Here is a 13,167-nt window from a genome sequence, read left to right on the forward strand (position 1 = left end):
TCTGGCAGTGCATCAACAGAAATCAGACTACAAAGGGATGGTGTTTCCTTTGGTCTTTTTCTGTGTGAGCCACATGGCTTCCCAGGCCCCTCAGCAGGGAACCACCCAGATATTAGTGGAGTTTCTGTGATTCCTCTCCATTCCCATTTGTGTTCTCTTCTGCTCCTCTTAATGCCTGCACAGGACTAAGACCAGTGGCACCTGGGAAGAGGATCACACTGCTGGCAAGCTCAGAGCTCACAGGGATGAGCTCCCATCTCTGCACTGTGCTCCAAGACTGGGGGATGGATGGGGCCAACTCTGCCTCGCTGCTGAACTGGGGAAAGGAGAGGCAGCAGCAGGAATTTTGGGGAAAAAAGAACCACGGTGAGATGCTGATGAAAACACCCAGGAGTGGATGAGGCAGCTACAGCCACATGGCCTCTAATAAAATTTTGGGGCTTGCTCTGCTAGACAAAAGACAGCAGCTTTGCAGACTCTTTTTATCCTGCTTTTGCTCCTCCATGCCTTTACCTTTTCCCCTAGCTAATGCTCAGGGAAGGTGAGCCAGTCTGGAGCCACTGTGAAGGGGTTTTGTTTCCTTGCTTGCTGGAGCTGAGTGAAGGCTGTTTCATCTCAACAGGCTGCTCCCAACACCCCTTAATTTGAGAACTCCTGCATGCAGGAAGCAATGGAGTTGAGTGACCTTGCTGAATCCCGGCCGCTGCAGCTGCTGGAGAACAGGGGAGGAAAAGAAAAGAGGGGAGGAGGAAGAGGCACTTTGCTGTCTCCCATTAAAGCCCCAAGAGGCTGAAGATGAGAGGGCGGAAGTTTCAAATTGCCAGAACGTAATTCTGAAAGTCATTTTCCAAGCGCAGAGCTCTCCGCAATGTCACCTCTCATCTTCCAAGGTGGGGATTGAAGGGACAATAAAGCACAGAATATTCTGCAAAGGCAGAGCTGCTAATTCAAAGAGGGAAGAGGTGCCAGTCCCCAAACGGGCTGTGTCACACCCCTTTCTGCTGGAGAGCTGTGCAGTCACATGGAGCTGTACAAAGGGCCCAGCTCCAGCTCCTTTCCCAAACCATATCCAGCCTGATGCAGGACCCAGCTGCCTTACCCAGCCCCTTTCAAGAGTGACAATTTCTCCCTATTCAAGAATTAGATTTTTAATTTGACTCAAACTCCTGACTTTCAGTCCAATGGCAATGATAATGATTATTGTGATCATTATTTTCTCAAACCTCCCTGAGACCAGCAGAAGACCATGCGTAGCAGAAAAGGTGCACTTTGATATTCACACCCCTTCTGCCTCAACCCATCAAAGCTGTCCCTCCCTGCTCTCTCTTACAGCCCTCTGCCTGCAAAGAAATCTGAATTAAGGAGTTAGATATATTCAACAAAGAGTTTGGCCCAGGGTCTTGCCTCAAAGAGTGAATTCTCCTCTTTTTCTGCACACTTTATCAACCTTTATTCCAACTGCATCCCCCACTATGTTGATAAAAAAAAAATCCAAATATGCCGGCATGTCCTGCTGAGATGAATTGCTTTCAAATCTCCCTCAGTTAACATAAGCTTTGTCCCATCTTTCTTATAATTGGTGCCAACTGTCCCTCCAAGCTCAGGTTTTTGCCCTTTCCCTTTCCCAAATTACTGGAGCTGAGACTGGGCCAGGTTTGTTCTCTTTTTGTAAATGCACTTATTTGTCCATCCAGGTGAAGGTGCTGAGTTTTTACACTGACAATCAATTTTCACCAGGAAATCCCTTCTCTCTCTCATTTTCAGAAATGTCACTTTTCCTTCTCTTCAGGCCAGGGGTGACCCATGGAAAGAGCTGGCCTTGTTTTAACCTCAGGGGATGAGCTGGGAGCAGGAGGACCACAACCTGGAGAGAGCACTTTGCCCTCTAAGCCAATGGGATATCAAAGTTCAGTGCTATCTCTGGTTAGTTTTATTATTATTATTATTATTATTATTATTATTATTATTATTATTATTATTATTATTATTATTATTATTATTTCCTGGTAACTATTTCCCTGCTTTTCCATCTGGGAGGCCAATGAGAGTAGCTGGCCTGCATCCAGTTTTCTCCAGCTGGGATCAGTTCAGTCCAATGTTGCCATCTGTCCTTTGAGGCAGGGGGACATCCTCTTCCATTCTGGATCTCTCCCAGAACCAATTCCCCCTTTCCCTTCCCCAGTACACCCTGGACTCGACCAAAGCATCCAACAAGTTCTGTGTGACCATGATTAGACTTGTGCATTTCTGAATTGACTGGGGCACGTCAGAGTCCAGTGACTGCTGGCTGTGCGGAGCCCTGCAGCCTGTGGGTTGCCTCAGGACAGTGGCTTCTGTCCCTGTCCACTGGGTCAGCTGTGGGCTCAGGTGTGCACAGGGTGCCCAGAGAAGCTGTGGCTGCCCCATCCCTGGAATTGCTCAAAGTCAGGTTGGATGGGGCTTGAAGCAACCTGGGATAGTGGAAGGTGTCCTTGCCTGTGTCAGGGGGTTGGAATGAGGTTGGGTTTAATGTCCCTTCCAACCCAAACCATTCCGTGGCTGGGTTCTCTGGGGATGCTTCGCCCGGGGTTGTGTGTCTGCCCCACGCCCCCCCCGCGCTGGGATGTGCCCGCTGTCACATCTTCCGTCCCCTAATTACGGGCAGGAGGGATGCGATGCGCGGAGCCCCCGCCCGCCGGGAGGACGGGTCCCTTCCCCTGCTCCCCCCGCCGCCAGCCCGCAGGGAGGGGGGCCCGGGAGGGGCCGGGAGGGGCCGGGAGGGGCCGGGAGGGGGGTGCGCATCCCCGGCCCGGGGGGGAGCGGATTGGCCGCCGAGTGCGCTGCGAGGATTTTGCGGCGCGGCCCCATTGGCCGCCGCCGCCCATAAGTTTTTGCTCCGGACGGGAACTTTTGCCAGGGATGATGGAGTAACCCCGGGCGGCTCCGCGCCCGCTGCCCCCGCCACCCCGGGCCAGGCAGCCACCGCCACCCGGCAAGGATGAAGCTCTGCGGGACCTTCCTCGGTTCGTAGCCGCTCGCCGGCGGATGCGGGGGGTGCGGTGGGAGCGCAGGGAGGATATTCCTTAGCGTGTCTCCCTCGTTTCTCCTCTCAAACTCTTGAGTTTCTCAATTCCGCTGAAGTCACGCCTTGGCAGAGGGGCTCGGTGGCCGAGGGCGGGGGAATAGGGACCGGCAAACCATCCCTCCTTGTTTTACAGCATTTTCCCCCAGTTAGGCGGCAGAAAGAGGTTCCCGAGTACATCTCGGGGCGCAGGTCTCCCGGGTTTGCGTTTCCCCAGCGAGGTGCCGGTCTCACCCCCGCCCCTCAGGGCTCAGCTGCGAGGGGGCTGCGGGTGCGGGGGGTGCGCGGCCCCCGGCGCTGCTGCTCCGAGGCACCGGAGGGGCTTTGTCCCCGCTGCCGCGGGTCTCACCTAATTGCAAAGGACGAGGAGCGCAGGGGAGGGGGACGAGGAGAAAATCCTGTTTTCTGCAGCTTCTGGTCGCAGTTCTGCCGGGCAAGGGGGTGGCGGTTGGTTTCGTTTGGCTTTATGGGCTTTTCCCACCCCTCTTGCACATTGCTGGGTAATAAAGGGGTGAGGGCGATGTTATTAAATAAAAAGTTCGTTCGTGCCCGTTCAGCTGGGTGTGTGTTTCAGCGCCTGCATTACCCGAGGCACAAAGGAGGAAGTTTTGGGATAATGCGAGGTGCCTTTTGCAAAAGATGGTGATTGCTCCAATTATTGTTCTTCAGGGAGAAAAGAGCTCTAGATTTGGCTTAGACAAAGGCATTGCCTCTTCGGGAAGGACCCGCCCAAATCGGAGCGAAGGGGAGCGCTGGAGAGCGAGCAAAGGGTTATTAAAAGTTTTTTTTGTGCCTGTGCATGTTGTTCCATCTGCCAGGGGCCTGTAGTGGGCAGGTTTCTTCGCAACCCTTCAGCTGTTCCATATACAATATTAATGCTGGCCATTTCTATTCGGCATACAACAGCACTAATTGTAGTCTGAGGCATTAAGGCAGCCAGCCCATCTGCATAGAAGCTTTCAGAAAGAAACAAGGAAAAAAAAAATCTTTCACCCCCAGCTGGTAACCGGAGAAGTTGGTGCCAATTACAAATGCGCAAAGTTTGAGATCTAATTTTCTTTGAAACAGACTCAAAGAAGCCAATGAAACACAGTGCGGTGGGTTTGTGGTTGTGTTTACACAAGCAAATGGAGTTTTATTTTAAATAATTTCCAACTTGAAGAGCTTGATCTGAAAACACGAGGGGGGAAAAAATGGCATGGAGAGCAGGGGAGGGGCGTGAAGGGAATCTGCTTTTTAAAATCCTCTCTGGGTTCGGCTCTGCAGGCACCCTGCAGGCAGGGACTCTCGGAGCCCCCGTCTTAAACCCCCCGAAGATGAAAATACACGAACATCTATTTTAGACCTCTTTGCTGCGCGGCTCCCTTTAGGGAAGCGACGGCTCTCTGAGACCTGGAAACGCACGATAATTATCTCCTCCCTGCAAACAGCTGTGGAGTGACTCCGGAGAGGTTTAGGGAGTGCGTGTGGGAGAAACGCTATTTAAAAATGGCTGGAAAAGACTTTAAAGGGCGAAACTGCGCGGGAGGGAGCGGGCGGAGCTGTCCGTGGTGCTGACCCGCCGCTCCCGGGGCCCACTCGTGGCTTTCGCGTTCCCCCCCGGGCTCCTCCAGCGTTGGGTGTGGGGCATTTGGCCTAAGCCGGAGATTTTCTGGGGGTAGGAAGGGATTTGAGGGCTGCGAGATGGGAATTCCTGCCGCTGCTAAAGTTGGTAGCAGCGAGAAACTCCGGGAGAGGCGCAGCTTCTTTGCAGCGTTTTGGGAGGAGAGCAGAGGGGAGTGCGGCGAGTTTGGGAACAAAGAGAAGCCCAACACCCTCTGGCAGCCCAGAGCTCAGCCGGATGCTATCAGAGCTGTCAGCTGCCTTGGGGCTCGTAGGTGCGTCGCGTGTTAATAAATGCAACAGCAGCAGTAATAAAATCCCTCTCTTAACGCTCGGAGAGGCACATGTGTGCGCTCATATCCATGCAGGCTGCGTGTGCTCCCATTTACGGGGGAGCACACGCAAGTAAACACACTTCCCCGCTGCCTCCCAGCCCAATCTATTGTGCTTTTGTTTCTCAAGTTTTAGCATTAGGGCTCTAAATGAAGCCGCGGTGGAGAGGAGCGGGCAGCATTGTGAGCGGAGGGGAGCCGAGTCCACCCAGCCCTCCCTTTGATTCTATCGCGGGTGCAGAACAATGGAGATGCAGTGTAGCACCAGGCCTGCTGCCTGCAGATAAGAGTTTAATAGAATTTCTGAATGCCAAAGGTTTAGGATGTAAAATATCCCTGTCTTCGTGGTGTGTCCAAAGGAGATAGAAAACAGCTTTTCAGGAGTACTCTCTGCTGAATATCTCCTTTATGTTAATGGTTCAGGAGCACACCAGGCTGGCGAGCCAAGGAAATGGGCATCCTAACAACCTCCAAAGCGGCCTCAACAGTTTAAAATTAGTATTTCTGCCACCCTCTCGTCAATAAAATTCCTGAGATGGGAAATGAAATCCTTCCTTCCTGCCATGTGCCCTGCAATGGCCTGTGAGTGACACGGAGCTGCCGGCAGCACCCACCCGAGACAAATTTGCCAGGTTTTGGGCAGTCTGAGCGGCTTTTCCCCCTCCTGCCTGCCCCTAACCCACGCAGGGTGGGGGTGAGCAGGAGAGGAGCCTGGGGCCCTGCCGTTCTGGAGCCGGAGTTTCCCACAGGAGAGTGCATCCTCAGCAGGATTCAGCTTTCCCTGCCAGCCTCTGCCTCCGCTCTCTGAGGACTCCTGGGGTTTCTGTCCATTTGTGAGCTCCCGCGTCTTTTTGGAAATCTTCATTAAGATGACAGGAAAGTCTTAATTGTCTCGGCGAGGCTGGGGATGGCACGAGGGTGCAGGGGAAAGCGCTGGGTAGGAAAGTGTCGCTCCCCCTCTCCTCTCCCAGCCCGTGGGGCTGCAGCCTGGCTGTGTTTTCCCTCGCTATTTCCGAAAAGTTGCGATCCAAGTGCTAATGCTCCCGTCTGGCAGCGGGCAGGGATGGGATGTGCTAATGCCCTTCCTGCCGCTCCGTGCTGGGGGCTCTCCCCAGAGACAGGCACGTTCTGCTCCCGGGGTGGCCGGACCGCCACGAAACAAGCATTTTTCAAGGAAAGACGATGCTAACTCCTGGAAAGTATGACTCTTTCTGGGAGGAAAAGATGCATAATGCAAGAACGTGCACTTTTATCACTTAAAACAACCCCTGAATGGTTTTAGTCACCGTTTTCTTTTAGGACTTTTCCTTATGTTGTTCTTCCCATCTCAACATCTATAATGTAAAATGTAAACCACTTCCCTCGGCGTGAGAAGTTGTCTGCTGGGAATACATTGTGTCTTTATTTTTTTTTTTTTTTTTTTTTTTTTTTTGCTTTTAAGGGGAGGCAAAAAAAAATTAATTAAAATATTTATACACCTTTTAACCACCGGCTTTTGAATATGTACATCAGCTAATATGCAATACTTCCAGGTTCATAGAGGCGATAAATTTCCCAGTCTGTTCTTTATGGTGATAGGTCATCTTCCTAACCACCAATAAATATTGTAAAGTACTTTCGCTGGAGCTGTGCTAACCCAGGGCATCTGTCACTCGCTGCTTGCTGCTATTAGGAATTATTGGGCCGTACCACGCGCCGGGATGCGCGGGGGGGACACGGAACGGCGCTCGTCGCGCTCGCCGTCCTTTTGTGTTGCCGCTGTCAGAGGAGCCCCGAGCCTCGTGCATATTAATTATGAATCAGCTCGGGTAAAATCATTCACCTTCTGCTGGGTCTCGGGGAGGGGGGAGCGCCGGGAGAGAGGGGCCGGCGGGGCCGGGAGAGCCCCAACTCTCGGTGCACTCAAGGCAGCCGCTCCATCTCTCTCGCTCGCTCTCTTTGATGCTATACTGTAAATTTATTTCACCTCAGAGAGTAAACAGATATATTGCAACCCCAAGGGTTCATGGGTAGTGTATTTACAAAGGGAAGGCGCAGCAAGCCCCCTCTGTGCCATTTCCATTAATGAGAGCGGTCATTAAGTAAATGAGACATTGCCTTTAGCAGGCTTAAGAGTTCACACACTAAGGAGTATCAGATATTTAATTGAAACCAACAACCCGTCTTACACGCGTGTTACTGGTGTAGGGAAGTGGGCTGCCCTCCAAGAACTCTCCCCCCACAACCTCCCCCATGCAAATTTCATGATTGGTTTCCGTGATGTCATTTTGTAAAGGGGCAGACAATAGCTGTGGGGAAAGGTAAGTCAATATTATGTTCTTTCGCTGACAAAGGCAGATAATGCTGGCTTTTTTTCTTTTTTTTTTTTCCTTTCTTTTTTTTCCCCTCTTCTTTTTTTTTTTTTTTTTTTTTTTTTTTTTTTTTTTTTTCCCCTCCCCTCCCCTCCCTTGGATTGAGACAGAGGGGAAAGGCTTTCGGAGCACACAGTTGATGTAAACAGACGCAGGCGTTTCGCCTTTACAGCACGAAGGCTGGGTTGTTGTTTTGAAAATTGCACTGGAGAACCGAGGGGATTTTTATGATGATCATCATGCTCCTAGGTCCATCTTTGCTCGCTCGCTCTCTCGCCGGCTGCGAGACGCTAGTGGACATGTTATGCTTCTGACTGAAAAGAGGTTGAATAAGATGAGAAAGGAGGAGATCTATTAAACAAAAAAAAAAAAAAAAAAAGGAAATAAAAAAGGCACTACGTCGCATTCAACCGGGAAACTTTCTGAATATTTCTGGAAGAGGATGCTTGCCGGGTTTGTGAACCGCGAGATCGGTGGATGTTTATCCGGAGGGAGGTGTTAGCAGAAGACGCTCCCGGGCGCCGGGAGGAGTTTGCGCCGGCGGCGGCGGCCCCGCGGCCGCGGAGCTCTCGGAGGTGCTGACCGGGCGGGACCGGGCTCCGCGCTCCCTCCCCGCGCTCCCCTCACCGCGGCCCCTCCTGCCCGAACTCCAGCCCGGCTCCGCGCTCCTGGGGCTGCGCAGCTCCGCGCCCCCCTCGCCCGGGGACGCGGCTGCGGAGGGCAGGCGGCTGCTCCCTCCTGCCGCCGCCAGACTTTTCTTTTTCTCCTTTTTTTTTTTTTTTCCCCTTTCCCCCCCTCTTCTTTCCGATTATTGCCTACTTTAGAGCTCTCTATTTATAGCAGCGAGGCGCAAGGGAAGTGTGCCATGTTTGTGGATTTCTCTCTATACGTTGACCACGACAGAAATCTGCGCGTTCTTATTTTTAGCTTGCTCGGAAGAGGCTTTGCTTGGCTAATCTCTTTATCAATTTTAGCAAAGTTTGTTGTGGTGGTTGTTCCGCGGTTATTCGCAGAGGGAGCGAGGGGCAGGGGACCGCTGCCTGAGGATGTGCTTGCGCTGCCATCGACGCCGGTCACTTGGGCTGAGTTTGGGGTGCACTTTGCCGCCGGGTAGGACGGACCCTCCTCGGGGAGGCGGCCCCAGAGAGGGGTCGGCACCCTCGGAGGCTCTCCCACACAAAGGGGCAGGTCGTGGCCATCAGCGCTCTCGGAGCAGGAGCCTTGGGGCATGCCAGGCTCCCCGGAGCTGGGCAGAGGAAGGGGGCAGGTTGCCCCCCTCGATGCGGCCGGGCAGCGGTGCGGGGGCAGCCGCTCTCCTCCCGCTATTGTTGAGCCCCTCGCTTCGAGCAGCCGCTGAAAACAAGTGCGAAAAGCCCCGGCTAAACCCTCGCCATCGCCCTGCCGCTACTTTTAGTTATTCTTTTTTTCTTTCTTTCCCTTTCCCTCTCTCTCGTTGGCTCATCTGCTGTTATTATCAGCCTTTTCCATATGGCCACTTTAATTAATGGCAGACAAAAGGGAGTTTGCGGGAGGGGGGAGGAGGAATCTAGGAATTAGAGTTTATAGTTGGTTTGTCTCTCTCTGATGCTGTCATAGAAACCAGAAGCAAAGATGCCGCCTTTCCACTTCTTTGTATGATCCTGTTTATTGTTCCCGAGCGGCGCAGATTGGAGCAGGCGCGTGTTGCAAAGCACAAACCAGCGCCGGCTGCTACCGCCGGGAAACCCGGGCACAACTTGTCCCCTTCGGCTCTTTCAAACCTGCCTGCCCTCCCCCCTTCTGTCCCCTCTTCACCTGCCTCGGGAAGAACAAGGAGAACTTGGTTTTCCTTTTTTTTCCCCCTTGTTTTCCTTTTTTTCTTTTTCTTTTTTTTTTTTGTTTGTTTTTTTTTGTTGTGTTTTTTTTTTTTTTTTTTTTTTTTGTGAGTTTATTTTTTTCCCCCCAAGTGATGTTGTGAGTCTCTGGGATCCCCGCCTCACAAAGAGCATCAAAACTCTCGAAAGTTGAGGTTTTCCCTTCCCAGAAAGCAGACGGGAGCTGTCCCCTGTGTCCCCTGTGTCCCGCTGGAGCTGGGGTCCGGAGCGGCGGGCCCGGCTCTGTCCCGGGTGCTGTCCCCGAGCAGTGCCCGCTCCCCCGGGCTGGGTGGCCGCGCTCGGGGGTGGCGATGTCCCGGGGGTCCCGTGGAGGAGGGGTCTGGGCTGGCAGCGCCGCTTGTCCCCTGCTCGGTCCCCGGTGAGGGGCGGGCATCCCTTGGCCCGCAGGGTCGCCGCTGTCCCGTGGCAGCTCTCGGGGAGCCAGGGGGAAGCGGGGACACCTCGAGCTGTCCGAGAGACAGAAATTCGGCCCCCTCTCCTCCCGCTGGGAGTCCTGGGGCTTGGCACGGCTGGAGGGGTGTCCCGCTGCGGGATGGTGCTTAAGGTCACTGCCAAGGGTGGCCTTGGTGACTCTGGGACCGGGGTGCTCCCTCCCCCTTTGGCAGGTCCTGGGCTGGAAGTGGGCGAGAACCACTTCTTCTTCTTCTTCCCTGAAGATCCCAATCCTCCCTCGTTCTCCCTCCACCACCTCCACTCCTGTCTGTCTGAGCGGCCCGGTCCCTTTGCCCCCCGGAACATCCTCGTCCCCGAGGCGGGGGGCACACGAAGCAGGGGGACAGCAGCCCGGGGGTCGGGACAGCTGTACCACCCTACATGTCCCGGTTCGTGTTTTGGGGAGCCGGGCTACACCCGCGAGTGGCCCGCGCTGGGCTGGGAGAGAAGGGGGACACAGGGACCTTCTGGCCTGTGACTGCCCCGCGGGGCCGGACTGTCCCCAACAGCCCGGAGTGACAAACTGGGGGCTGGGGTGGCAGGGGCAGGCGGAGCCCCCCCGGGTCTGCGCCTCCCCCGCCCCGTCCCGCAGAGCCCCGGGAGCCGAAGCTGTTCCCGGCAGTCAGATGATGATGATGATGGTGATGATGATGATGATGAGGGCAGGGCTGACTTCGCAAGACGTAGCTCGGCGTCAGAGCAGCTGCCATTTTAGCACACGGTGCTAAACCCCCCCTCCACCCCCCGGAAGGCTCGGCTTTGGGGTGCTGCCTCCAAACTTGGGTTCTGGATGGGACTTGCTGCTCTTCTCGGGCTTGGGGAGGAGCAGTGCGCCCTAAGTCAGCAATACTCTCAGGAGAGGCTGAATGACACAGCTTTAGAGCTCAGGAAATAGAAACTCTTTTCCCTTCCTGAAATCCCACCGCAGTTTTGCCTCAGGGCTTGAGGAGGGCAGGTGAGGTTACACTCCCGAACCCCCAAAACCAGCTGTGTAATGTAAAATGGTCTCTCCCTGCCCGGCGGGGGGCACAGCCCTCCTTTTGCAGCCTCGGGGGGCTGATTTTGCCAGGGATGCTGCCATCAAAGGTTGGGGGGACCGGGACCCTCTGTCCCCCGAGAGCAGAGCGTGGCAGGGGCAGGGGAGGATTTACAGTAAAGGCTGGAGCCAGGGCTGGGCTGGGCTTCCCAGAAGACACGAAACGAGGCGTGTGAAGGGGAGGGAGAGGCGGGGAAGCATCGCCTTGCCACGGGGAAGCCAGATGTGGAACTTTAGTGGCGAAGTGGGGTACAGGACCCGCTCTTTCCTTTGCTTTGTGAGTTTGTAAAGGCAAGGGTTTATTTTTCCAGCTGTAAGCTGAGTTGTTAGAGCCCTTTCCTTAATGACAAAGTGCATCTCCTCTCCTCACTTTATAGCTGTTCCTCTTTCTTATACACGGGCGCTGAGCATGGAGGATCCACGCTTCAGGCTCCCAGAGCTGTTACTGTGCCACTGTGTGTTGCTCTTCTTTCCCCAACAAATCCCCTTGTGGGTTATTTATTGTGCAGATGCTGTTTGCTCCCTGGCTGTGCGGACAAGGAGGGAGGCTGAGGCGCCCCACACTCCAGGTTTATTTGGCTTTTCTGTCCTACAGCAGCTATGAAAGTTTTATCAGCCTGGGGTTAATTGCCACACAGCCTCTCAGTTCCCAGGTATTTCTGGAGTTTTGGCAGGGTGGCAGTTGCTGTCAAGAAAATTTTTCCACCTTTTCCTCTGCCTTTTCCTTCTTTCTCCTGTGTTTTACTGGTTTCTATAAAGAATAATTTCACCCATGGTCTCATGCTGGTCTTCCTGGGTGTGTGGTGCAGAGTCCAGTGGTGTCTTTGACACCCTCAAGGTGGGATTGTATGAAATTTTTCCCATGTTGAAGTATTTTTTACCACTTCTGAGCCTATTTAGCTTTGCAAAACAGAAGTTTGATCTGTAGCCCAGGCCTTAGAGAGGAGAATCATGGTGTGAATAGAGAAGTGAAGTGATAAGCACAGGCTGTGAAAAGTTTCTGGAGTGCAGAAAGGCCTCAAATTCTTTGTTCCTAGAATGAAATGAATTTATGTGAGAGTTTCTTGTCTGGGATCTGGGAGCAGAGAGCAGAGCTGGGACATCTCTTCTGCTCCCTTCAGAGCTGGGAGGGGAATCTGTCCCCTCCAACTCCCCACAAATATTTTCACCAAGGAGAAAAGGGCTTTGTGGGTTTATAATTGGAGTTTCCCCTCTTGGCAGGTTAATCTGTCAAAGGGGATTTCTGAAAGTGCTGCATTTGCCCTTGCAGAGCTCAGGAGCTGCTTCTCTGGGAGCAGCTGTGGGGTGGCTTTGCCCTTTGGGACACGGCTGACACGCAGAAGGTGAAGAGCAGTTTCCAAGCATCTCCTCCCCATGCAGGTGCCCTGGCAGCAGCAGCACAGGAGGGCATCCCTCGGCTTCCCTGAGCTGCTTTCCCACAGTGTCTTGCCTGGAAGGGTTGTTGTTTCTGGTTTGGGAATAGCTGAAGTTGGGCACTGAGGTGAGGACATCTCAGGGGCATGAACATGTATTGAACAATTGTGTTTAAAGACTGTAAACATTAAAAATCACCAGAGTGGAGCAGATCCCCAAAAACTTTAAACGCTGTGGATTTTCTAAGGACTGTTTCTGAGAAGGCACAAGTTGGAGTTTTAAGGAAAAATGGCAAATACCCATCTCAAAATGAATGATTTTCTATTGTTGAGGTTTTTCATCCCTGCAATGCTCCTGTGACCCTTGCTTGGGTTTGCGGGACTGGGTGGGGAGGCAGAGAAGATTTCTGGGCTGGAGAGGTCCAGGCAAACACACTGCCCACTTTCTGTGAAATGCTGGTCTCTTGAAGCAGGAGTTTGCCCTTTGAGAGGCTGCATTTTGAACAGCTCTGGCTGCTTTTTAACACCATGCACCCCCCCATGCTACAGCAGCCTTTGGGGGGCAATGCCTGTAGGAAACCGGTCCAGCAGTGCCTGGATGGACCCAGCCGTGGGACCTGTGGCTGGTTTTGGGCAGACCCAAGAGGGAAAAGGCAGATGTGGCTTTTAGGGACAGGATGTGGGCTGGGGCTCCATCCCAGTGCCCTGCTCCTCTGCTGCTCCCATCAGAGCATCCTGGGTACCCACTGCCACACACACTTTCACGTGTGACTCCAATGCCAGGTGTGTCTTGTAGCAGCAAGGAAATGAATTAGCTGGGAAAGTTTGCCCAGGGAAGGTTGGTCTGGTGTGAAAGGATGTCAGGAAAGGGAAATAGGGAATTCCCAGGCGTGGTTTGGTTGAGGAAAAAGTGGCTGGGATCACCATGTTCTGCCAGTTGGGCTGTTCCCAGCAAATGTCAGTCTTAGAGCAGAACACTGAAGTGCTGTGCTCTGCAATCCTCTGATTTTCAGTTTGGTTTTGTTTAGGAAAAATAAAAGGAAGAAAAAAAAAGTTCACCTAAATTAAAATACTTTTGATCTTTGTCTTTCATTGAACTTTTTTGC

General features: G+C 53.3%; 1 protein-coding gene across 7 annotated transcripts in view; it reads left to right on the top strand.

Annotated features, from left to right (window-relative positions):
* The first annotated feature begins 2,905 nt into the window (after positions 1-2,905).
* The window catches only part of MYT1 (myelin transcription factor 1), a 64,929-nt gene continuing 54,667 nt past the window's right edge, over positions 2,906-13,167 (top strand). For 2 of the 7 annotated variants that reach the window (XM_038159166.1, XM_038159168.1), the window contains exon 1: positions 7,929-8,456. In XM_038159166.1, coding sequence (XP_038015094.1) covers positions 8,393-8,456 — 64 coding nt within the window. In that variant the 5' untranslated portion in view covers positions 7,929-8,392. The other 5 variants (XM_038159169.1, XM_038159167.1, XM_038159171.1 and 2 more) reach the window with 5 other exon arrangements.

Source organism: Motacilla alba, chromosome 20 (genome assembly GCF_015832195.1).
Source record: "Motacilla alba alba isolate MOTALB_02 chromosome 20, Motacilla_alba_V1.0_pri, whole genome shotgun sequence".
Lineage (NCBI taxonomy): Eukaryota > Metazoa > Chordata > Aves > Passeriformes > Motacillidae > Motacilla > Motacilla alba.